Source organism: Papaver somniferum, chromosome 6 (assembly GCF_003573695.1).
Source record: "Papaver somniferum cultivar HN1 chromosome 6, ASM357369v1, whole genome shotgun sequence".
Classification (NCBI taxonomy): Eukaryota; Viridiplantae; Streptophyta; class Magnoliopsida; order Ranunculales; family Papaveraceae; genus Papaver; species Papaver somniferum.
The window spans coordinates 112,383,187-112,406,963 of record NC_039363.1 but is presented as its reverse complement, the minus strand read 5'-3'; the positions used below and the strand labels follow the sequence as shown (position 1 = coordinate 112,406,963).

The 23,777-nt window shown below is 36.6% G+C and overlaps 2 protein-coding genes and 1 long non-coding RNA gene across 6 annotated transcripts; 1 reads left to right on the top strand and 2 right to left on the bottom strand.

The window, feature by feature from the left end:
• Window positions 1-208: 208 nt before the first annotated feature.
• On the bottom strand, window positions 209-1,715 carry LOC113288892 (PI-PLC X-box domain-containing protein DDB_G0293730-like). Its single transcript, XM_026538031.1, has one exon. It carries the CDS (start codon window positions 1,440-1,442, stop codon window positions 468-470), a length of 975 nt encoding a protein of 324 aa, XP_026393816.1. The 5' UTR covers window positions 1,443-1,715; the 3' UTR covers window positions 209-467.
• A 2,091-nt stretch (window positions 1,716-3,806) lies between these two features.
• Window positions 3,807-7,910, bottom strand: LOC113288891 (DNA-(apurinic or apyrimidinic site) lyase 2-like). 4 transcript variants are annotated; one of them, XM_026538028.1, is made up of 11 exons: window positions 7,627-7,910; window positions 7,416-7,527; window positions 7,070-7,312; window positions 6,895-6,980; window positions 6,662-6,777; window positions 6,419-6,499; window positions 5,938-6,138; window positions 5,517-5,674; window positions 4,521-5,272; window positions 4,095-4,190; window positions 3,807-3,989 (listed from the first exon to the last, which is right to left on the bottom strand). In XM_026538028.1, the coding sequence occupies exons 1-10, from the start codon at window positions 7,732-7,734 to the stop codon at window positions 4,119-4,121; spliced, it is 1,929 nt and encodes a 642-aa protein (XP_026393813.1). In that variant the 5' UTR covers window positions 7,735-7,910; the 3' UTR covers window positions 3,807-3,989; window positions 4,095-4,118. The 4 variants fall into 4 exon arrangements, with proteins under 4 accessions (XP_026393813.1, XP_026393815.1, XP_026393812.1 ...); XM_026538030.1 differs by having other exon boundaries at window positions 3,807-4,190; window positions 4,521-4,870; window positions 4,955-5,272; XM_026538027.1 differs by having other exon boundaries at window positions 3,807-4,190.
• Window positions 7,911-19,882: 11,972 nt separating this feature from the next.
• On the top strand, window positions 19,883-22,948 carry LOC113288890. The gene is made up of 3 exons (XR_003330753.1): window positions 19,883-20,127; window positions 21,967-22,028; window positions 22,812-22,948. It is a non-coding gene; the product is annotated as an uncharacterized LOC113288890 (long non-coding RNA).
• Window positions 22,949-23,777: the final 829 nt, after the last annotated feature.

Here is a 23,777-nt window from a genome sequence, read left to right as displayed (position 1 = left end):
ACAAAAAGCTATGGTTATAAAAATTAGTCTGAAAAAGATGAGCAAAGAAAAGTTTTCAAGCTAGAAATAATAATTTTCTATATTATTAAATGAAAATGTTTGGTGACAAAGAAGAAGACAAATATTAAAAAACATAATTCAACAAATGAAGATCTATATGCTTTTGCAGCTGTTCTTATCTAAAAAAGAAAAAAGAAAACAGAAAAAGTTGCAAACAGAAAGAAACTTCTGAAATTGTTATTCATACTTAAGAATAATCACACATTTCACTCCTTTTTTACATACTTTCTGAAAGAAAGCCAAACTAAACATATTCTGTTGAATCTATTCGAACAAGGGAATACACTAAACGCAGCACAATCCTTAGATATGATAATTTGTCCTAAGTTTACTTACTTACACAAACAATGGGAATGAACAGAATGAAAGTAGAAGGAATATTATGATAATGAAACTATATGCATGATTTACATGTCAGAAACCTGCGGCTTCTGATCCTCTAGTCTTGATTTAGTAAGTCCAGCGCAGGCATCAGCGAAACCGGCATCGATGAAATCTGTAGAGTAAACCTGTAACCGATCCGCAAAGCCCCGGTTAAAACATTCGACTACAAACAGTCTTGCATATCCATGAATCCTGCCGGTCACTGGTTTCACACATAAAACTGGATTATCTGCCTGAGGTGTAACTGTATTCTCCACCCTGTAAAAGAATTTCCTGTTTGAAACTGGAGGTTGTTCACTCAAATGTTTCATGTTACTCTCAAACTTGGTCGCAGGTAGATCAGTGTCGATCCAATTGTCTTTCAAGTACCCGGAACTCCATAACGGACTGCCTTTCTTTGGTGCAGGTGACTTTCTTGGCTTCCATACACATATAACTCTCATCGGTAACAATTCAGCAATCGTCTTTCCGAAAACATGGTCATCTTGATGGACCAAGTGTTCGCCGAGTTGTTCCTCTAAGTACTTGTCGAATTCAGGTGGATCTTCATGACCAAACTCCGTCCGAACCTCAAGAATTATAATCTCGGATTCTGTCTCTGACAAGAATTTCTTGATATCATTTACTACAACATCAAACCCATAAGTCAGGAGAATGCCATGACAAACACGTCGATCTTCTTGAACTCGGATATCCAACAGCCGAGTGCCAAGAACAAGCTGTTCATAAATTGATAAAGATTGAGTTTGAGCAAATGGACGAGAAATGAATCTAATTCCAATCTTGTTGGTTGCTGAATCATGAGTACCCGGCCAAACAATCTTGTTAATATGAATTCTGCTCGGGTCTAAACCTGACATCCAATTCTTCCGATCAGAAGGATGATAGTCCGATCCTGGAAAGTCATCACCAGATTTTTTCTCAAGATCTTCAAGAGTTTTCTTCTCGGAGGCAATTGCCTTCCTCCGATCCACCTGTTTGGTATATTGGGCACCCATTTTCAACAATCAGAGAAGGAGGATGCTCGTAATTCTCTTCTTCTTGTTTTTCTTGTTGTGCTTATGTTTTTTGGTGTGAAGTATGAAGGAAAAGATATTGACTTGGTGGAGGTTTCTATACGACATTGTGATCAGGTAAGTAATAAGAGAATTCGAGTTGAATTTGGAGATAGAGTTGCTGTTTAATTTGTATTCTGGATGTGATTAGGATTTCTAAGTTTTGTTTTTGTTTATCAGGTTTGGTGGGTTGAACAGCTAGATTTGTAATATTAGTTGGAACACTTATTTGATTGGCTATTTACTCCCCTTTACACTGATTGGTTGGACCAATTGTTTGGTTGTCCTTACGCCACTCATTTGTTTGTTATCTTTCTCATAAAAAAAAAAATATTTGCTCTAATTTTATGGTTATGGTGCCTTTGGACATTGCACTGTTCACAGTTTAGGCAAAAATAGTATCTCTTTTCCTGGGACGGAAGGAAAGATTACTTCTTACAAATCTGCTAAGCAAGTCCTGTTCTACCTCTTGGTTAGGTAATTTAGCAAAGATGAAGCAGCATCCAAAGTCCCACATTGTTTCTTTAATAATTGGTGCTATCAAATATATTTGCTTCCATGATTACACCAACCGACAAATTAAATTGGCAATGAGTTTCTCATGTTCCTCTTATCCTCTTAAATCTAAAATATCCATAAATCAAATCATTCATGCTGCTCAAGTCTCAACAGTCCATACAATGGACAAAACCAAGATGAGAACTTTGGCCCTTGAAATGAATCGTGCCAGTCATCAGGACAGCTGATAGCAACATAAACAGTTTAATGGGGTTGTTATCTGCTTGTTTTTCTATATCTAACTTATCTTAATTTATTTAATGTTTAAATATACGAATCAGCGGTGGTTTCTAAGAAAGTTAAGAAAATTAAGATGTTTTTTGCATTAATGGAATCTTGACGCTGTACAAAATACAAACACAGGTCAAAAAAGCATGTTCGCCGTTTGATGCTCTATAAGTTGTTGCATCATAGTGATGTTAAGAGCGACTGCAATGGTACGACTAAACTCAAAGATCAAAGACCAAAAAAAAAGACTAAATATGAGTTTAATCTGTATTGTGACGTTATGGGGAGAAGACCAAATTTGGTCGCGCGTAAAACAATTTTACGCATGAAGACGGGCGGAAGTATTAGTTACGTTTCATTTCTGCGCGGAATTATAAATTACGTTTCAAACGGGCGTAAATATAAATCACGTCTGTTATCGAGCGTAAATATAAATTACGTTTCGTATGGGGCGGAATCTTAAATTCCGCCCGTTGATCAGACGGATTTCAAATGACCGCTCGAAGAAACGTAAAAATAAATTCCGCCCGAGTTAAACACGGTCACACAGCACGTGTGAGATCAGACGGACGAACATCTGGTGTCCGCGTGATGAATTGTACGGACGGACATCTGCTGAAGCATCATCTGGTGAAGCAGCTGGTGTTACTTTATCATTATTACCAGATGTGAAGCATCATTAACGACCTAAGCTCAAAGCAGCTTTAACATCTAACCTCCATGCAAAACCACCACCACTGTCGTTCATTTTCCAAACATCACAAGGTACAATCAACGAGTGCCTCTCCTTCTTACACGTATACTGTAATCTAACCCTACAAACAAACCCTTCACATCTCGACGGTAAAGATTCGTTATCTTTCGTTACCAACCACACCATTTCCGGTCTCTGTTCTCCGCCATAACCGAACCCATCTTGATTCACTAGTTTTCTGTACGCTTCGTTGGTCCATCTCACTCTAGATTAATCTTTTTTTCTTCGTCAGTTCTTCCTAAAAACCCTAACCCTATCTCTTGATCACCGAATGTTTCAGTTATACACTTCACAGTTACACATGATCCTACTGGTCTTACTGGCTGTGGAATCACAACCGTCCGATCTGTTGATGATGATGATGTTGATGTTGATAGTGCAGCAGAACCACCACCTGATCCGCCTGACCCTCCACTACTAGCTGGACTACTGCCGTTTTGGCTCCATGTTGCAGCAGGTACATAACTAGTCAGATGACTCAACGGTAGAAGTGATGATGGTGAAGATGATGCTTCACCAGTGGGTTTCTCTGTAATAATGATAAAGTAACAACAGCTGCTTGTACGGAATTTTGGTGTCCGCCCAAGAGAGGCGGAATTTTGGTGTCCGCCTGGCAACGCGCGGAATTCTGCTGTCCGTCTCATCAGGCGTAAATTTATGTTACGCCCGCAACAAACGTAAATTTAAATTCCGCCAGACCAACATACGTAAATTTGGTTTACGCCCGTTAACAAACGCAATTTAAGTTTACGCCTGACAACAAACGGATTTTAAATTTACGCCCGACTATATTAGGATTTGGGATTTGGTCGCGACTAAATATGGTCTGGGTTTTGATCGTGGGCTGGGTTTTGATCTTTACTCCGTCCCGCTGCGTTAGAAAATCAACCCAAATTTTTAGTCTTCCTCGCCCACTGTGGATGCTCTAAAAGACCAAAACAAGTGACACCCTGTACATTCATTCAACAGCAGCATTCCCTTAGGTGGATAAAATTCTAAACATAGGGTTGGAAAAATCATTTCACATACCCTTTTTTAGTTAGCTAATGGTTTACCAGTGAATCGTGTATCAATCATCTTCATTTCTTCCTAGATTTTGAAGCTGCCCATTCAAAGTACCCACAATTTGTTTCTGGATTAGATGAAGGCCCCTAGAAAAGAAAAGCACAACATCAAAAAAATAAAATAAAATAATCCATCATAGTCGTAAACCAGAGGAGTAATTACAAAAAACAGTTTTAAATTAACCAAAGAAAGCACTAATAGCCTAGCTATATTACAGTAGGTAATACACCTTCTACCTCATCTTTCAAACTAATTCCAATGAAATAGACTCGAAACTGGGGATGGATGAAAAACCTACACTCTGCTGGCTCTAGTCATCATTTTCCCTAACCACACCTGAGACTGTTACTAAGTAGCTGATTTATATTTGGATGTTGAAATCAGTTAAAATTATAGCAATAAAAAATAAAAAGTACCTCAGCACGGCAGCAGACATAAAACTTGCGCCCTAGGTTTGGACCTGGTTTCTTCACCACCCTAGGAACACAAGGTTCTTTGTGGCCCTTGCAGAGTGGTACCTGCTTATGCTTATCCATGAGCTGTTGTATCCTTTGCCACTCAGACAATGCAACATCAGATTTCTCCTTTTGGGAAGAAGAGCAGGCATCGGCATCGCTTATAGATGGAGTTAAGTCCAGCTGACTATTCGGGAAACTTTTATTCTCTTCGTTATCCACAAAGGTTCCATTAGGAGAATTCACTTCATCACTTAAAAGATAAGAACCATTCTGCCCGACTGCAGCATTTTCTTGACCAGGTAAAACATCTGATTTTGCATGATCAACTACGACACTCAAATTAGGCTTTTTTATAAAATATGAACTCAAGGTGCGCTGAGAAGAATCTCCACCTCTGGCTTTTTTACTAGTTTTCATCTTGTTGGGTGGTAGTGGATTCAACTTTGTCCAGGCTCCACCTGTAACTGTCTCTTCTTCAGCTTCAACAGAAGTACCACCTATATGTTTACTTATGCTTGGAGTGAAATCATCACACTTTTGGTTCGAACTAGGAAGATTCCTGATAGACGTTGAGCCTGAAACACTGCAATCATCTAACGATCTTTTAGAATTATTGCCACAACTTTTCAAGTTAACATCGTCATATGATAGCTGTGAAACTCCATGATTCTTGATTTCAGCAGCTACTTGTCTTTTTGAAAGCAATGTCACTACAAAGAAAACCACCAGTGAGTATATAACAGATATATGCTGCGAACGAATAAGAATAAAATGCTGCACCACTAGATTATGCCAGCACAAAGAAATATGAGAAAATAAAATTCAATGTAAATAATTCATGATAATTTTCAAGCTAGGCCTATGACCATTCTTTGACGAGGTAGGAACAAAATCCACACGAAAAGTTCTCTAGAAAACAAATGCTTCATCTGATCGGAGATAATATGTGTTTACCAATTGTTTGCTGGAAACCACGGATTCTGGGAACATATCTTGCAGCTAAGGATGGGGTGTTGTGCTCAGGAAGATCAGGCAATTCCCCAAAACTAACATAAACAGGAGCATGGTCAGAACCTTCCAACTTGATGTTTCTCCCTCCTTTCCACCTGTGGCTGGAACATAAATCACATTCTTATGAAAACATATAATTAAACATAGGATCAAGTTACAATAAAATCATATAAAATGTCTAATCTGTTGGAACCATTGCGACATACTTCAACTTAAAGATAAAAGAAGAAAAAACTGATAAAGTACAATTTCCTTGAAAGAGTCTCTGAACTGAGATTTCAAGAAGTATCCATGTCTCTAACAGGTAAAATGTAGTTTCTGGTCGTGAAGCAAATGACCAACTTAAGCAATAACTTAGTATTACCTAGAAGCATTCTCGGGCTTCCACCTTTTAAACTGAGTCATAATGTCACACTCAGTAACGTGGCAATATATTATGTTGTGTCCTTCCATTTTCTCATCTTGATGTAAGCATGAACCAGCAATAAGAATATGGTCGATTCTTGAACCATAATTGAATTGTTCAGCCCCAGTTTGGGTTGACCAGCACGTGTACGCTTCTGTCCTGTGGATCAACCAAGTCCGAATGTGAACAGATCATCATAACAGAAAGGGAATTATGATGGAACCCGAAGCATGTGCATTACATTTTAATAGTACACCGTCTACCCACATTTCTTAAGAGAGAGGGAGAGGACATTAGCTTCCTTGGACTAGTAAACCTTACTGCATAGTAGAATTGTGAAACTTGAAGGACTTAATATATCATATACAGTATCAAAAGTAATTTGATACAGAAATCAATTTCAGTCCCCCAAAAATCATAATAAAGATAGAATGTATACCGATCAGGGTGCTTTGATCTGAATACGTCATAAAAAGGTCCTCCATTTGCCACTAGTAAAGATCTGAGCCATTTTCGAAACCTAGAGCGCAGTTCATCGGCAATGACAAAGGACATCGTTGAGTTGTGTAAGTAATTCTGTTTTCTCAATTCTACCATGTACTGCTTATAAAAAAATAAAAATTCTACCATGTACTTAGCAACCATTCTATACAACTAATAAGTTAGTAAACAGATTACTCACTGGTTCTCCTCAAATTTCGGGTCTGCATCGCAACGATCTATAGCAGAAGGAGCAATATTAAGATCACCAACAATAATTACCCTCTTTCCTTGACTTAACAAAGCTTCCCATCTTTTCTATTAAAAAAGGAACATTACATCAATCGGAAGTACTTTAACGGAATCAAGAATGAAGGCTTGCAGATATTTCCAGCATTACTTGAAGAAGAAAAGTAACTAACTAAACAAGCTTACCTGTAATATATTGTAAAATGTTAGCTTAAATTGTGTTCTTTCTTTATCACCGTGATCAGCTCGAGGTCCATATATATTGAAAAGAACTACCAGCAACACCATTTACCAATTACCAACTCTATCTATAATTTGAAACTATCAAAAAAGAAAGCACAGACATAAACTTAAATTTTACCAAAATGGCCATGATCTGTGATAACACAACGTCCCTCACTATCAACCTCAAGAAGTTCGTCCTTTGATATTCCCTCTAAACACTCCAACTCTGCTGGCACTTCAAGTGGCAAATTCTTTTTTATTGCACTCAACCGCTTTCGAGACTGTTCTAAAAGACCTGTAAACCCTTCTTCTGCTGCAACTGGTAACGCCACTTCCTTGCTTGAAAATGCTGAATTTACTCGACAAAATGTAGCAACACCTGCCATGATAAAGTAAACCAAATGAACCAAAGAAAACAACCCAATGCACACACTATTACAAACTACAAGTTGTGACAAAATGAGCACAAAAACACCACTCACCGGAGTAACCAGTACGACCTATACCCGTAGTAGAAGTACAAGAAAAAAAAGATTCATATCCCTCAGCCATAACTAAATCTGCAGTAAATTCCTCTCTTGATAACTTCGTTTCCTGAAATTTTCAATGTTTGCGACAATTAAATTGAAAACTAACAACCTTAGAACTTAACAGAATTAGGGCAACATAAGTTTTAGAATAAAGGGCTTTTACCTGAAAGCAAATAATATCAGCTTGGAGGGAATTAAGCAATTTAAGAAGAGAACCATGTTGAGATATTCTTGGTCTCAACCCATTAATATTATAAGTAACTATCTTCATTTCGAATTTTGATTCATTATAATGATGAATTGAACTAAAATTCAAAACTACTGGAGCAATATGTCTTCCTTTATATCATAAATTTCGCTCCCATTTCAAAAAAAAATATGACAATTCAATAACATTTGGAATGATCGTCTGTGAGCTCTCTCTGTAACACTATGAAGATTTTAGGGTTTGTGTGCAAAGTCTGTTTCCGGTTCAGTTCTCTTGGGCGGGTAATATCCGAGGTCAATTCCTATGTCAATTGCCAGTAAAAACTTTTGTTGACCTAGGTAGATGGACAAACGAACAAGACCTCAGCCTGCTAACTAGCTATGCGAAGGATTCCCTCCGCGGCCAGTTTCTTAGAGGGACTACGGCCGTTTAGGCCACGGAAGTTTGAGGCAATATGATGCCCTTAGATGTTCTGGGCCGCACGCGCGCTACATTGATGTATTCAACGAGTATATAGCTTTGGCCGACAGGTCCGGGTAATCTTCGAAAATTTCATCGTGATGGGGATAAATCATTGCAATGGACCCTGTCCAAAGGTAATCCAACAACCAGACTCGATTACCCAACAATGTTGAGCGTTAAAACCGTTGTGATTTAGCATCTGGCGATGGTGGTCAGCCGTATTCTGTATCCATGGATTCTTGTTCATGTGTGCGGGCCATTCACCACGGTCCACTTTGAAGACGGTCATACCTTCAGCATGCAAACTTGTTACAAAACAAGTTGACAGACTTGCTCTGTCTTCTGGGCAGGGATAAAGTGAGAATGCTACTTTAACGGTCGTGAATACGTAAACCCGACTAGAGCGGTGTTCTCGCTCCCTGTTCATCACAACACGACAAGGGATGTGTTAAGGAATTACTCTTGCCTTTGTAGCCGGTGTAAAAACTTTAGCCGCATCTCTGGAGATAAGATCCGTTACGCAGTTTATCTCTGCTCGACCTGGTACTTGCTACTGGAAAAGAGCTTTGGTTCTTAGGTATATGGCCAAACACATTTTCTCCTATGGAAAATGACGTGGGTTGTTGATCATCAAGTGCCATGACAAAGAACACCCTCCCGGGTGTGAAGATACGTGGTGTTCAATCCACAACCGCGGATGTGAGAAGCAAAAACGCCAACAGTTAAATACGGTTATACTTTTCAAAACTTATAAATTCCTTCGTCCGAATTCATTTTCACTCATACCACTACTATTTCTTCTTCTAAAAAACATTTTCTTCTTATTAAACGAAGTCTTGATACAAAATGAACGAGTTGATAACAAAAGTGGTCAATACTTTAAGGCACAAAAGAGATTGAAGACATGAACCGGTACCACGACATTCGGGAAGCAGAGTTTGCTTCGCCGAGTGCCGTTGCTGCTCCATCATTAGTCCAAGGTCATATGTCGGGACATCAAGAGCGATCTGAGATTTATTATAGAATGAGAGGTGGATTTTCAGACTTAAAGACCGTTTATGAAGGTCTACCCCCTGCAGTCCGAGAAAGGGTTGATAGATATCCCGACGTGCGCTTTATATTGTGAAGCATAGAAAACACAACAACAAAATTACTACAGTATTGGTAGAAAGGTGGTGACCGATGACGCACACGTTCCATTTTATGGATCTTGAAATTGGTAATTTTGTTTAACTTAACTTAAATTTTATTTTTTAAATAATCAAAAAAATTAATGATAGTTGATATTATTCTTGTAATATGAATTACACCCCTTAATTTGTATTTCATTTGTGGGATCCCAAGTGAGTGAGAGATCCTTTACCATTCAACCAAAACAAATGGATGTCAAATAATAAATCGCAAACGCTTCTTCCCTCGTTTATAAAGGCACGTATACGTGAAGATCACAAAGTGTTAGACCATAGCTTGGTTGAATCTACCAAGCGTTGGTATCTCAAGTTTGATTATCATATTTTGGTGAATCAAAACTCATTTAAAGAGTCGTTTGATTATATACTAGAGTCAACTTCGTATAGGTTAGCTTAAAAGTGTTAAGATATGAGACTTACAAGTATTACATGAAGACTTGAAGAATGTGAAGAAGTATGGAGCTACAACGACAACATCATCCTTCCTCTTTAGGTTAGTAATATTTGAATTGAACTGTTTCATTCCCTAACGTATCTTTCAAGTCGTGCATATTGAAAACATAACTGTGAAGCTGTGTATGATACTTTAGTTATACATAGTATTAAGGAATACAATACGAGGTTTATTGCTTAACCATTAAACTTTGTATATAAGACATCGACATGATGATATGAATGTTATTGTGACTATGTATGGGTATGAGTGAAGATTTTATCCTAGGAAACAATGATTTACATTTGTTTAGAGTAAGTAAGTTTGCAAACTTGTTTTGTGAATCGAAAGGGAAATCGCTAGACTTATTGGTATTGTTATTCATTGCAAATCTATTTTGAATTACCAATATGTGTGTTTAGTATAACCGCTCATAAACTTGTTTATATATCTTGGTAAAACTATTCACAAGGCCTGACTTATGTATTGGTATGACTTTTATTAGTGAAACCGATCTTAAGTAATCACTCAAGATGGTATGATTAATGCCTCGTAAATAGCAACTTTTATCTAGCCATTGGGAACCGATCCCAGTAAGAGGTGCAACAAATTTACAAGAGGGGAATCGGTCCTTGTAAGAGATGCAACACATTTCTAGTAGATGGGGGAACCGATCCTATGAACATGTGCAACAAGTTCTTAGAAGATGGGGGAACCGATCCTATGGACATGTGCACCAAATACAGGTAGTTACCATAAGTATGTGGGGAACCGATCCTAGTATCTAGTCAACCGAGTTTTGGTAACTAGCGTGACTATGCACATTACTCACATGGAGGTAGAACCGAACTTTTTTTGGTAGAACCGTGAAACCCATGATTGGTGATTTGATAGGATAATCAATCACATAGTTCTTGGAAGTCAGATGAACAAATTCTAAATTCGTTTGGAAGTGTGGAAAATCGGTTCCAAGATTGTAAGTATGAAAAAGGACTTGGAAAGTAAAGATGTCGACATACTTTGAACATGTGCAGTAATTCTTATCATTAATTGTTCACAGATATTCCTTAATAGCTAAAGGAGAATCCCATGATCGAAATAAATTGAGAATCTTTTAATTAAGGTTTCTTAGTTTTTATATGTTGTTTAATTTCCAGCAATTAAATGCATATCTTTAGAAAATAATAGTTAGTAATGTGCATTTACTGATTATATATTTTTAAATTGGGGTTTTGGTCAATATTTGGACAGTGCATTTCCAGGAATTATGAAAACCGATTTTGTGTTTATTGCATATCTTTGAGAATATTCGGTTTTGGAAATTCCTTGGTGTCCAAACTTCCTTGTCTATAAATATTGAAGTTTGCATTTCTAGCAAACTGATCCCCAGAGCCAGCAAAACTACCTCAGTTGTGTTGTTACTGGTGGAGCCTCCTATCGGAGAGGAGAGTATCCTAATTAGGAGAAATCTCTTACGGCCGCTCGGTTTAAAGACTTCTTTGGGATTGAGAATCTCTAATAGTACCGTTGGTGGTGAAAAAGCGGGGTCTAACAACACCACCCAATATTTCGCTTAGCAATCTGTATGGACTAACTCCAATATACTTTGCTAGAGAATCAACTAGACGGTCAGACTCAATCTAGATTAAAGTATATCAATGAGTTAATATCTCTCTCTTGATTTGATTTACTCAAGCTAATAAATCAGCGAGTCTTTAATCAAATACAAGGAATAACTTGGATGGTACCAATATCCAAGGATCAATCAATGAAAATAAACAACCAAAGGTTGGATATTCTAATTGATGATCTAAATGCACAACCTGTATTATTTCAATTATAAAGATAAAACAATATAATGCGGAAATAGAAATAACACAGACACCAGAATTTTGTTAAGGAGGAAACCGCCAATGCAGAAAAACCATGGTACTTATTCCAGATTGAACACACACTGTATTAAGCCACTACAGACACTAGCCTACTCCAAGCTAACTTCGGACTGGACTGTAGTTGAACCCCAATCAGTCTCCCACTGATCCAAGGTACATTTGTACTCCCTACGCCTATGATCCCAACATGATACTGGGCACTTGATTCCCTTAGCTGATCTCACCCACAACTAAGAGTTGCTACGACCCAAAGTCGAAGACTTGATAATAAACAAATTTGTCTCACACAGACAAGTCTATCAAAGGATCAATCTATCTCCCACAGATAAACCCTAAAGGTTTTTGTTCCGTATTTTGATAAATCAAGGTGAACAGGAACCAATTGATAATCTGGTCTTATATTCCCGAAGAACAGCCTAGAATATCAATCACCTCACAACAATCTTAATCATATGGTAGCGAAACAAGATGTTGCGGAATCACAAAAAATGAGACGAATATGTTTGTGATTACTTTTTTTATCTTGCCTATCGGAGATATCAATCTCAAGCCAATCAATATGATTGTACTCGTACGATAGAAGATGCAAGATCAGATCACACAACTACGATAAAAGTAGTATCTGTCTGGCTTCACAATCCCAATGAAGTCTTTAAGTCGTTAACCTGGTTTTAGAAGAAGCAAACCAAAGGTTAAAGGAGAACCGACTCTAGCACGCAAACTAGTATCACACGTAAGGTGTGGGGATTAGTTTTGCACAGATACTAGAATTCCCCTTATATAGTCTTTCAAATCAGGGTTTGTAATCAATGTTACCTTGGTAACAAAGCAATCAATATTAACCGTTAGATGAAAACCTAATTTAGATTCAAGCTAATATCTTTCAACCGTTAGATCGAAAACTTAGCTTGTTACACACAAATGAAATGCACGTTTCTAGGTTTGTTAACCGTACCCAAACGTATGCACTTGTTGGTTCAACAATAGTTAACCAAATGGTTAGCCATATGAGCATTTCATATCAACCATGTTCTTCTTCACCATAACTAGTTCAAATGACTCAAATGAACTAGTTACGGAGTTTTTCAATTGCAAGGAAATCTTATGCAACTACACAAGACACAATTGAAGCAAAGATGATGTGATTCACTTGAATCAGTTCATGAACTTTATATCCACGGTTTGCATACTGCAATTCCTTAGTCTTTATAAGAATTAGTTCACGATCATCACCTTTAGATATAACCTACTCGAGTTCGCGGACTTAAGTTCACGGAAGGAGTCCACAAACTCCAACAGAAATTCTCGGACGAAAACTTCCGCCGGTTCGCGGACTTGGCTCAAGCCACATTCCATTTCTCTTGATCAAAAAAGTTTGCAAACTTTGGTTCAAGGAATAAGGACTTGTACATATATGTGTTTCTACAACAATGCTTATGTCCACCATTGGTTATATAATCTAAACTCTCATTTCAATCATTGAAACATTCTTAGAGGTCGTTATATAGTTGTTACACCATTTCTCGTCAAAGAAATTTTCAAAGTGATTGAAACATAACATGACTTTCGTCACTAGGTAAAGATAAACTTGGTTGAAGCGAAAAGCTTACCAACACATATTTCGAGATATAGATAGGTGAGGTATACTCGGCTCGAAATACAAAATGTGTACAATCAAAGTCTATATAGCAAACGACTTTTATCTCAAAGAGTAGGAGATAGATTAGATATACTTTTGAATGGTAGATAAGTTCAAGTCTCCACATACCTTTTTGTTGATGAAGTTCCACCGGTTCTCTGAGTAGTTCTTCGTCTTGTATGATGAATCGCCATGGAGTTCTTGAGATCAACTACACTTTATATCCTAGTCCGTGACTTAGTTGTAGTAGACCAGAAATCAAGATTTATAATTTTGATCACTAACATTGACAAACATGCTTGAGATAGCAACGCATGCGAGTTCGACCGAGCAATGCTCTAACAATCTCCCCCTTTGTCAATTTTAGTGACAAAACTATCAATGCATATGGAATACAAAAAAGATAATAAAACTTTAGTAGCTCATATTCCACATGCCTAATCTTCAACATTACTTGAAATCTTCGTCATTTCCAAGTACTCCAATGATCCCAAAGGTTGTAAGTTCAACATCACCGTTGTTAAAGATCCGTAGTTATAACAATGAGAAAACATAGTTCTCGATCATTGGTATACAGTGTCATAGTATTATTACATAGTGTCAAAGTTCAATTGTATCACAACTTCAACAATAATACTATGGTGATATGTATCACTCCCCCTTAGTCAATACTCCATCTCACATGGAAACCACTCCCCCTTACATAATGATCCGAAAACCATACGTATTTGTAATGTGAACTACATATTAATTCTCCCACTTTTTATCAATAAAATTGGCAAAGGTACAAGAACGGGATCATAATGAAATTTCCGAAAGAGACATTTCATGACTAAAATAAAAATGCATACCAACTAATTTAGATGCAATCATAAATTCGAAGCTAAATTCATTCATCAAGGAGTTTAAAGATACAAGAGAACTCTTCTAAAATTCCACATCCGCACATCCCTCAAGATATGACCATTAAGCACAAGTTCAAAATAACTCTCCTCCATTTGATGTCATTCCCGAAAGAACAACAACGAGCGACCTTAATTTCAAAAGAAAAGAAAGATTTTATTGGACACTAAAACCATAAGAATGATTTTTATATCCAAAAAAATCAATCAAATTAATCACAAGTAAACCCATGATTAATTTAATCGGAATACACAACCAAATTAAATACAAAAATTATCAATTTAATTGATTATGCTCAACATAAGAAAACTTACGGAGCTATGACTAAGTTAACCATACGAGAGTGATTGGCTTAATCATTCATATACTCAACACAAGAAAAACTCATGGAGTATTGCAATATACACATAAAATATGGATCAGGAAAGATCAATACTGCGGAATATACAAGGATTCATTCTATCTTACATCACTATTTTCATAACGACAATTAATAGACATCATCCTTGTTCACAAAATATTTTAACCTATCTTCCATCAAAGATTGACATAATAGGCTTAACTTTTGTATTTTTCAAAAGTCCATTCATCCTTTTATCAATATGTGAATATCGACAACAAACGACTTTACTTTTCACAAATTATGGGACAACAAAGTTCACGGACGCAAACACAAATATCCCATAACAAATTGCAATATAAAAAATCATAAATATTAATATTGCAAAAATCATCTTCCAAAAAGTTTTAGAATTTAAACCCATAAACCAAAAACATGAAGATGAAAATAATGGGCATAGCTATGTGTAGTCACAATAATGGCTATTCCAAACTCTAGTTATTCTTCAAAAAACAAAAGAGAATATTACTAGGCAACAATGTCTTTGAGAAATTCCTTATCGTTCCCGAACTCCTTGTCGTCAACAGCCATTGGAACATAAGGTTCATGGAGGAAGGAGTCAATACCAACAAACTTTCTTGGCTGATGATGTCGAACCAGGCCCTTCTGAATTTCCAAAGATCTTATCACGCAAGCCTTTATTTCATGAATCTCCTTTCTTGCTTCCTTCAATTCATCGAGAACATCATAAAACTTCTGATAGTTAGAAGGAACAACCCTTGGCTTTCTTGAATTCATGCTTTTTCTTTTCAAGGAAGGAGTTACTGGAGATTTCTCTTTTTCCTTGATTGATGGCTTAACAATCATGTTGACATCTTTTCCATCCAAATACATGATGCTTGGAGAACATCTATGACCAACTGGTTTTGTGAGTGGAATTCACGATCTCAACAAGCAGTCTTAGGATATAAAGGATATCAAAGAGGAAAAAGGAATGTAGGGTTCACAACCTTTTAACAGGTTCGTGGACGCCCAACTCTAAACCCTATAAAGAGTAGAATTGTCGATAATAACCCTTTCTTTTATTTGATAGACAGAAAAGAACAAACCTAAGAAAAAAACTTTTCCTAAAGCCTGAGCATACACAACCTTGTCTCTTTTGATTAGGTACATGAGACAAGATTTACCAAATAACACAATTAATTTGTGCTGCGGTGAACAACAATTTTTCCACCATTTTCCTCTTGAGAGTAATCCTCTGACCTCTGTATATTAAAACGATTTGACCATGCTTTCTTCTCTAATGGTCTTGTTTTGTCTTTGGAAACCAACTTCTTAGACGAAGATAAAATCCTACATACCTCAGCGGTCTTCTGAGCAAGTTTAAGCTTCCTTGCTAATCGATTTGCTCTTCGTTGAAGTTTGTTGGCGTGCCTCACTTGATGTTTGTACTTGTAACATCTTGATAGTTCATGTCCTTTCTGAGAACAAAACGAGCACGTCAATCTTGGAAATATTCAGGCATCTGTGGTGTGACTGCAGCTAGACACAAAATAGATCCTGAAACATTACAAACAGAGTTTCCAAAAGATTGGTCAATTGAATCTTCCAACTTGATTGGGTTCTCTTCTTCACCAAAACCATAAAGGTTGATATACGTATTGCTACAATTATCAAAATCAATGTTTTCACATAGAAGACCGACGCTTGATTTCCTATCTTCATCATAATCATAGATCTCAGACATCTCATCAAGTGTTACAACAAGACCTTTGTTCCCAGTGTATTTTCTATGATTTTGGCACTCGTTTGCAAAATGAACAAAACCTTTACACTTAAAGCACTGTGGCATATCCTCGCCATGAGCCTCGTCAGCATCCCTGTTTTTAGGAGGAATGCGATTGTGAGGTTTATCTGATGACCTAGGTTTGTCTCTTGAAAACCGTTTACTTCTCTTCAATAGAAGATCCCTAAACTTTCTTGTGATCAAGGAGACTGATTTGTCAAGATGTTATCCGAAAAATCACCCTCAGACCGATCATCCTCAGAGACATAAACACTTTTACCTTTGTCAAGTAATTTAGTGTTCTTTTGTGCTTTAAAGGCAACATCCTTTCCGATTTTAATTGTATGCTCATGATCAAAGATCTTTAGCTTCCCAACCAATGTATTCCTGGAAAGATTATCAATGTTATTTCCCTCAACAATGGCATGCTTCTTAGACTCGTATCTAGATGGCAGCGATCTGAGAATTTTCATCACAATATCCTTTTCAGGAATAGTCTTACCCAATGCAAAATATGCATTAACAATCTCATACACTTTGTGATTAAATTCATAAAATGTATCTTCATCTTCCATACGAAGGTTTTCCCAATCGGAATTAAGGTTTTGAAGCCTAGCTTCCTTTCCACTGGAGTTACCTTCGAATACGGTTTCTAAGATATCCCAAGCATCTTTAGACTTAGTGCAATTTGACACATGTGCTGAAGATTTGGGGTAATGGCATGTATGATGGTATTCAGTCCGTCGGAGTTTTTCTTTACAGCAAGTATCTTGGCAGGACTGTATTCACCAATATTCTTTGGAACGTTTACATCTCCAACTTCCACAACGGGAGCATCATAGCCATTAACAATATATACCCATGATTGAAAATCACGTGCTTAAAGAAAAGCTCGCATCGCAATTTTCCACCATAAGTAATTAGAGTCATCGAAGACTGCTGGTACGTTAATAGAGATAGCACCTCTTTCCATAGAGTCATATCGCTACAAACACAAACTTGTAAGGTCTTGAACGTGTTTGCCTGCTCTGATACCAATTGAAAAAGCGGGGGTCTAACAACACCACCCAATATTTCGCTTAACAATCTGTATGGACTAACTCCAATATACTTTGCTAGAGAATCAACTAGACAGTCAGACTCAATCTATATTAAAGTATATCAAGGAGTTGATATCTCTCTCTTGATTTGATTTACTCAAGCTAATAAATCAGCGAGTCTTTAATCAAATACAAGGAATAACTTGGATGGTACCAAAGACCAATATCCAAGGATCAATCAATGAAAATCAATAACCAAAGGTTGGATATTCTAATTGATGATCTAAACGCACAACCTGTATTATTTCAATTATAAAGATAAAACAATATGATGCGGAAATAGAAATAACACAGACACCAGAATTTTGTTAACGAGGAAACCGCAAATGCAGAAAAACCGCGGGACCTAGTCCAGACTGAACAGATACTAGAGTTCCCCTTATATAGTCTTTCAAATCAGGGTTTGCAATCGATGTTAGCTTAGTAAGAAAGCATTCAATATTCACTGTTCGATGAAAACCTGATTAACCGTTAGATCGAACTTATCTTGTCATACACAAATGAAATGTAACTTCATTTAGGTTTGAGTAACCGTACCTAAACGTGTACACTTAGTCGGTTCAATAATAGTTAACCAATGGTTAGCCATATGAACACTTTCATATCAACCTTATTCATCTTCACTACAACTAGTTCAAATGACTTCAAATGAACTAGTTAGAGAGTTGCTCAATTGCTTAGATCTTATAGAAGTATACAAGACACAATCGAAGAAAAATCGGTTTTGATTCACTTGAATCGATTCATGCACATTATAGCCATGGTTTGCAAAGATTGCGTTCCTTATTATATAAATATTTAAGTTCATGAACAAACCGATTTTAGAAAGTAACCTACTTAATTATGTGAACGGGTATGGGTACTTAAGTAACCGGATTTGAGTTTGTTTCACTTTCAAACTCCAGCATAAATTCACGGACGTGAACTTTCCGCCAGTATGCGTACGAGTACGCATACTTACCCGGATTTCCAAAAACCGCCAGTACACGTACGGGTACGCATACTTTGGGTTCCCGATTTCGGACTTTTACACAAATTTGAGAACACACTATGCTTATGTCCAAATAAGGTTACATGTTCTAAACTCTCATTTCAATCATTGAAACTTTCTTAGAGGATGTTACATAGTTTTTATTCACAAACTATTTTTTCATCAAAGCGATTTTCAAGTTATTGAAATAATCAACATGACTTCCGTCACGAGTAAAGATGAACTGGGCTAAAGAAAATTATTTGTAGAGACCCTCAATCTTGTCTACGCTATTAGACCAGTCAAGAGACGAACTAAGCCTCTAGTGACTCAATTAATTAGAGATAGACGTTAATTAATAGGAATTAATCTAACAATCATTTAGGTATGAAACTAGTATCTTTTTATAAGTCTCGAAAAGTCGTGCGAGATGGACTACTCGAACGTGTCATTTGGATGTCGGGGGAAGAATTATCAACTTGTTTTTGAAGGGTAGATTTGTCATTTCTTAGATAACCCGCCTGGCTTCCCTTATCAATTTCGTGGGTCCCTTCCCAAGTTTTATTGGTCTTATCCCCTTACGTGTCGAAGAGAAAATCATTTCTCTTATCTTCTTCTCTTTCTTTGTTCTTCTTCTTCTTCTTTGTTCCTCTTTTCCTTCTCTCTGTCGATCTCAGTTCAGAAGAACTGAGTTATTCTTGAGAGAGATGCTCATAGAAAGTTAATTATCTCGATGAATGAAGAATATAGTGTGGTGTTGAAGTTGATTTAGTTGCGGGAGAAGAAGGAACTGATGCTGCTGAGGATTGATAGTTAGAGTTTGGTTTTGAAGATGAAGAATTAAGAAGAGCTGAGTACGATCGAGGAATAGATTTGTTACTGATGCAGGACATGACAGGGTAGTTCTCCTTCTATGTTGTTTCGAACTCATTTGAAATGGGTTATTTTTCGCATGTTTGTTAGTATGAACCGTACTTGCACTTAGTCGAGGGATATTTTTTCTTTATAAGGTGAGGAGTTTTGAGAACCCGAAGGATGATTCAATTTTCGAGGACGAAAATGTTATAAGGTGAGGAGAATGTAAAGACCCTCAAGCTTGTCTATGTTATTAGACTAGTCAAGAGACGAACTAAGCCGCTAATGACTCAATTAATTAGAGATGGACGTTAATTAATAGGAATTAATTTAACAATCATTTAGGTACGAAGCTAGTATTTTTATATAAGTCTCGAAAAGTCGTGCAAGATGGACTACTCGAACATGTCATTTGGATGCCAGATGAAGAAGATTTATCAACTTGTTTTTGAAGGGTAGATTTATCATTTCTTAGATAAACCGCCTGGCTGCCCTTATCCGTTTCGTGGGTCCCTTCCCAAGTTTTATTGGTCTTATCCCCTTACATGTCGAAGAGAAAATCATTTCTCTTATCTTCTTATCTTTCTTTGTCCTTCTTCTTCTTCTTTGTTCCTCTTTTCCTTCTCTCTGTCGATCTCAGTTTAGAAGAACTGAGTTATTCTTGAGAGAGATGCTTATAGAAACTTAGTTAGCTCGATGAATGAATAAGATGGTGTGGTGTTGAAGTTGATTTAGTTTCGGGAGAAGAATGAACTGATGCTGCTGAGGATTGATAGTTAGAGTTTGGTTTTGAAGATGAAGAATTAAGAAAAGCTGAGTACGATCGAGGAATAGATGATGGAGGTGATGCTGATTCAAGTAGTTGATCCTGATTTACAAGAAAAAGGTAAATTAGGGTTTTAATAATTTCAAGGTTAATGTCTGAATTTGATTGATTAATACAGTAATTCTCGATGGGTTTGTTTTCAATTGAAGCATAATTGGAGGTATTAGGTTTCATTTAAGTTTATTTAGGAATTATGAATTAGGGATCATGCAAATTAGGGTGTGTAAATAGGAACCTACAGACGAAGAAGTTGAATTGGTTAGAGGTGATTGAAGTTAGGTTGTTGATTTAAGGTTTCACATGGAAGAAATAGAAACTAGGGTTTGAGTTGTGATTGGGAATTAGCTGAATGATATCGGGAGGAAGAAGATTTGGAAACAGATGAAGGGATTAAATGACATGTTAATATTGAATTGAACCAGACGAAGATGAAGATGGTGTTTTGAGTAGAAGAGATATGATTGTGATTGAGACTGAAGTTGAGTTGAGTTTAGATGAACCTGATTCTAGGGTTGTTGGTAACCGTCATGGTATGGAGTTGAGATTGTTCTAGATGAATGTTAGGTATTTGTGTTGATCGTGGTGGTCTTAACTGAGGTTGTGGATCTGTAAAGAATGAGGAATTGAAAGATGTTCTTGAACTACAGAGTTGGTGGTTGTATTGGAATTAGGTGGTGATGGAATTACCGTTGGTGGTGGTGGTTTAGTAAATCACATGACTTTGGAGATGGTGTTGATACTAGATTTGTTACTGATGCAGGATATGGCAGGGTAGTTGATGTTAAACTGGTGGAGGTGTATATAGTTTGTCAGGTGCAGGGAAGAGTCGGGTTAGTGGTTTAAACGAATTGTATGGATGAAGCTAAAGATATCTAAGTTGCATGAGATTAAATTGTGGCTGAGTTGAGGATGAAATGGTTATGTGAACTGAATCTAGTGGGCCTGAAATGTGAAGCCGAGTTGGTAATGATATTGCTGTTGAAGTAAAATAGGTCGATCAATACAAGGATTTGGGTATGAGGATGCCGAATCTGCATGATGAAGGGTTAAGTTGCTATGGTGGTTTGAATGAACTTTTGAAGTGAAGTCTAGTGATGTTATTGTTGGTATTGGGAGCTGTAAGGTGAAAGGGAATAAACAGGAAATGGAGATGTATGAATCTGTTGAGAAGAAATGAAGCTAATGATGTTATTGTTGAAATCTTAGTTGAAAATAAGTTGGAAGTTAGACGTAGCTTAAGAACATGTGTATAGTTAGAATATTATAGAGATTGTGTGTTTGTATCTTGTGCTTTGTTTCTGCAATAGAGTTCTTTGTCCTGAGCAAGGATTTGGCCTTGAGCTTTTCAGCTTAGTCAGAACCTGACTGACCTGGCTTACCTTGACTCAGATATCTGAGTGAGTTGACTCATTAACTAGACTTGACTCAGTGGTCCTTGACCGATTTGACTCACTTGACCAGGACTTTGACCTTGACGTTAGAATGACTGTTAGTTGACCCCATTGACCGTTAGAGACTGTTGGTTGACCTGTTTGACTAGGCTTTGGATTAATGGGCTTGTGTAATGGACTTGGGATTGGGACTAGTGTTCATATTTTGGTGAATTGGACCCTTATGGTCTGAGTTAGTCTTTGGTTTCTTCTACAGAGTTGTAGATATTCATAAGACTTATCTAGTGGACTATAGGTTCAATATAATTGGGTTAATAAACCTTAGGTAATGCTTAATGTAGAGAATGAAAAGTGTAGAATTATAAATGGGCTTAGAACCATTAGACAGTTTACTTAGCCTATGATTAGTAAAATTGTATGAGCTTATGTTATGAGTCTTGTATGAGCCTTTTGGCTAATCTTTAGGATGCTTGTGTGATTAACAGTTAGTCTTTATTAACAATGATAGATTCAAAGGACGAACCAGCGGATTATGGAATTCGAGGTAGATATGGTTTTCCTACAAAACAGGTGGGAACTCTGTAACCTTCTTGTAATCATTAAGCTTTCCTTTATCTACGATTATGATGAGTCTTTATTATTTGAGTGCATGATAGCATATAATGTGATGTTCTATTTCATGTATCTTGAGTATGACGTATATGTTGTATCTGTATGTACGTTGTTGCTATGATGTGTTGTGTTTGATATGCATTTTGAGATTTCCCTGCGAGGAGTGTTTGTGTTTCCCCACGGCTCTTAGCTAAGTTAAGTAAGGCGATAATTCGTCCATCGACAATATTATTTAGTAGGGAGGTAATTCATCCGTTTAGATATTATTATAAATATTTCATTAGTAGGCCGGTAAGTCATCCGTTTGAATATTATTGCTTAATAAGATAGTAGGGCGGTAACTCATCCGTTTGAATATTACCTATTAGGGCGGTAATTCATCCGTTATGATATTATATATACTATTTTATTTGAGGGAAATCACTCGTGTGCATATTATACTTGTTCGTCTAACTTTCTGATCTTGATGGTAATATTCTGAATCATAGTTTGTATGGGCACTCTGTGTGGATGATGTTATTATTTTTGGTTAGGGTTGTTCTCGCGTCGTCTTCTCCAATGAGTTTGGCGAGGTTAGGATAACACTTGCTTCTTGTTGCATGAATTGCTGAATGCTTAGATTCATTACTCTTCTTTTCAATTTCTGTTCTTAGAACTGTGAATCATGTTAATGATTACTTGGAAGTTATATGTTTCTTTGGGCACCCTTTGGGACGATGTGCTCACTTATTCCCACTTCAGTTTCAGTAATACGAAGGAATGAAGCGTGCGAAGATACCCGATTTTGTATCTTAGGGCTCTTCTGATTATAGTGTTGTCATGTATCTGTATTATATGTATTATTTTTTTATTCTGTAAAACAACATATTTATATAACATGAGAGACTTTCGAACATACTGTATCAGAGAGTTTGGGTTTATTTTTTATCACTTTATGTGAAGATGGTTCTTAGGATTCATAATATGGATTCGATGCTTCAATTAGGTTGTAATCCTATAGCTAAGCAGGTATAAGAGTTGGGTCGTCACAACTTGGTATCAGAGCTCACTATTAGATCTTATATGGGAGATAATAGAAATAGCTAGTGCATGTTGGTGAACTAGATTAGTTTAGACTGGGATGGGATGTGAGATAAATCTTAATCACTAAAAGCTATTAAGAACTGTAAGATTTATTTGATTGAATGGTTGATTCGTTTGTTTTCTTGTTGTGTTTATATATTTATAATATGAAGTGAAAATTATAGGTTAAGCCAATATTATAGTTTAGAATCTTCAGTAGAAATTAGAGAATAATTAGTTAAAAATTGAGGACACTTAGTCAATCTAGAACTGGAGAATCGTGAGTTTAGTAATTCTAATAGATCCCAAATTTATTTTGAAACTTATTTGAGTACTTTTACATATATTTAGAACCCTTAATTTATTGAAATAGAAAATTAATGTGAAGAACATAGACTTAATTATCTGTTAGTGTTTAAATCAGTATACCTGAGGTTGATAACTTTGACTGATAGATTACAAATTCATATAGAAACTTTATTATAGAGTATCTTCTAATAAACTTAGAACCAATGATCTATTGAAATACAAAATAGTCTTTTGAACCTAGAGCCAAAATTTTAGATCTTAACTGTAGCAAGTAATCTGGATTTGTGTTCTCCTTCTATGTTGTTTCGAACTCATTTGAAATGAGTTATTTTTCGC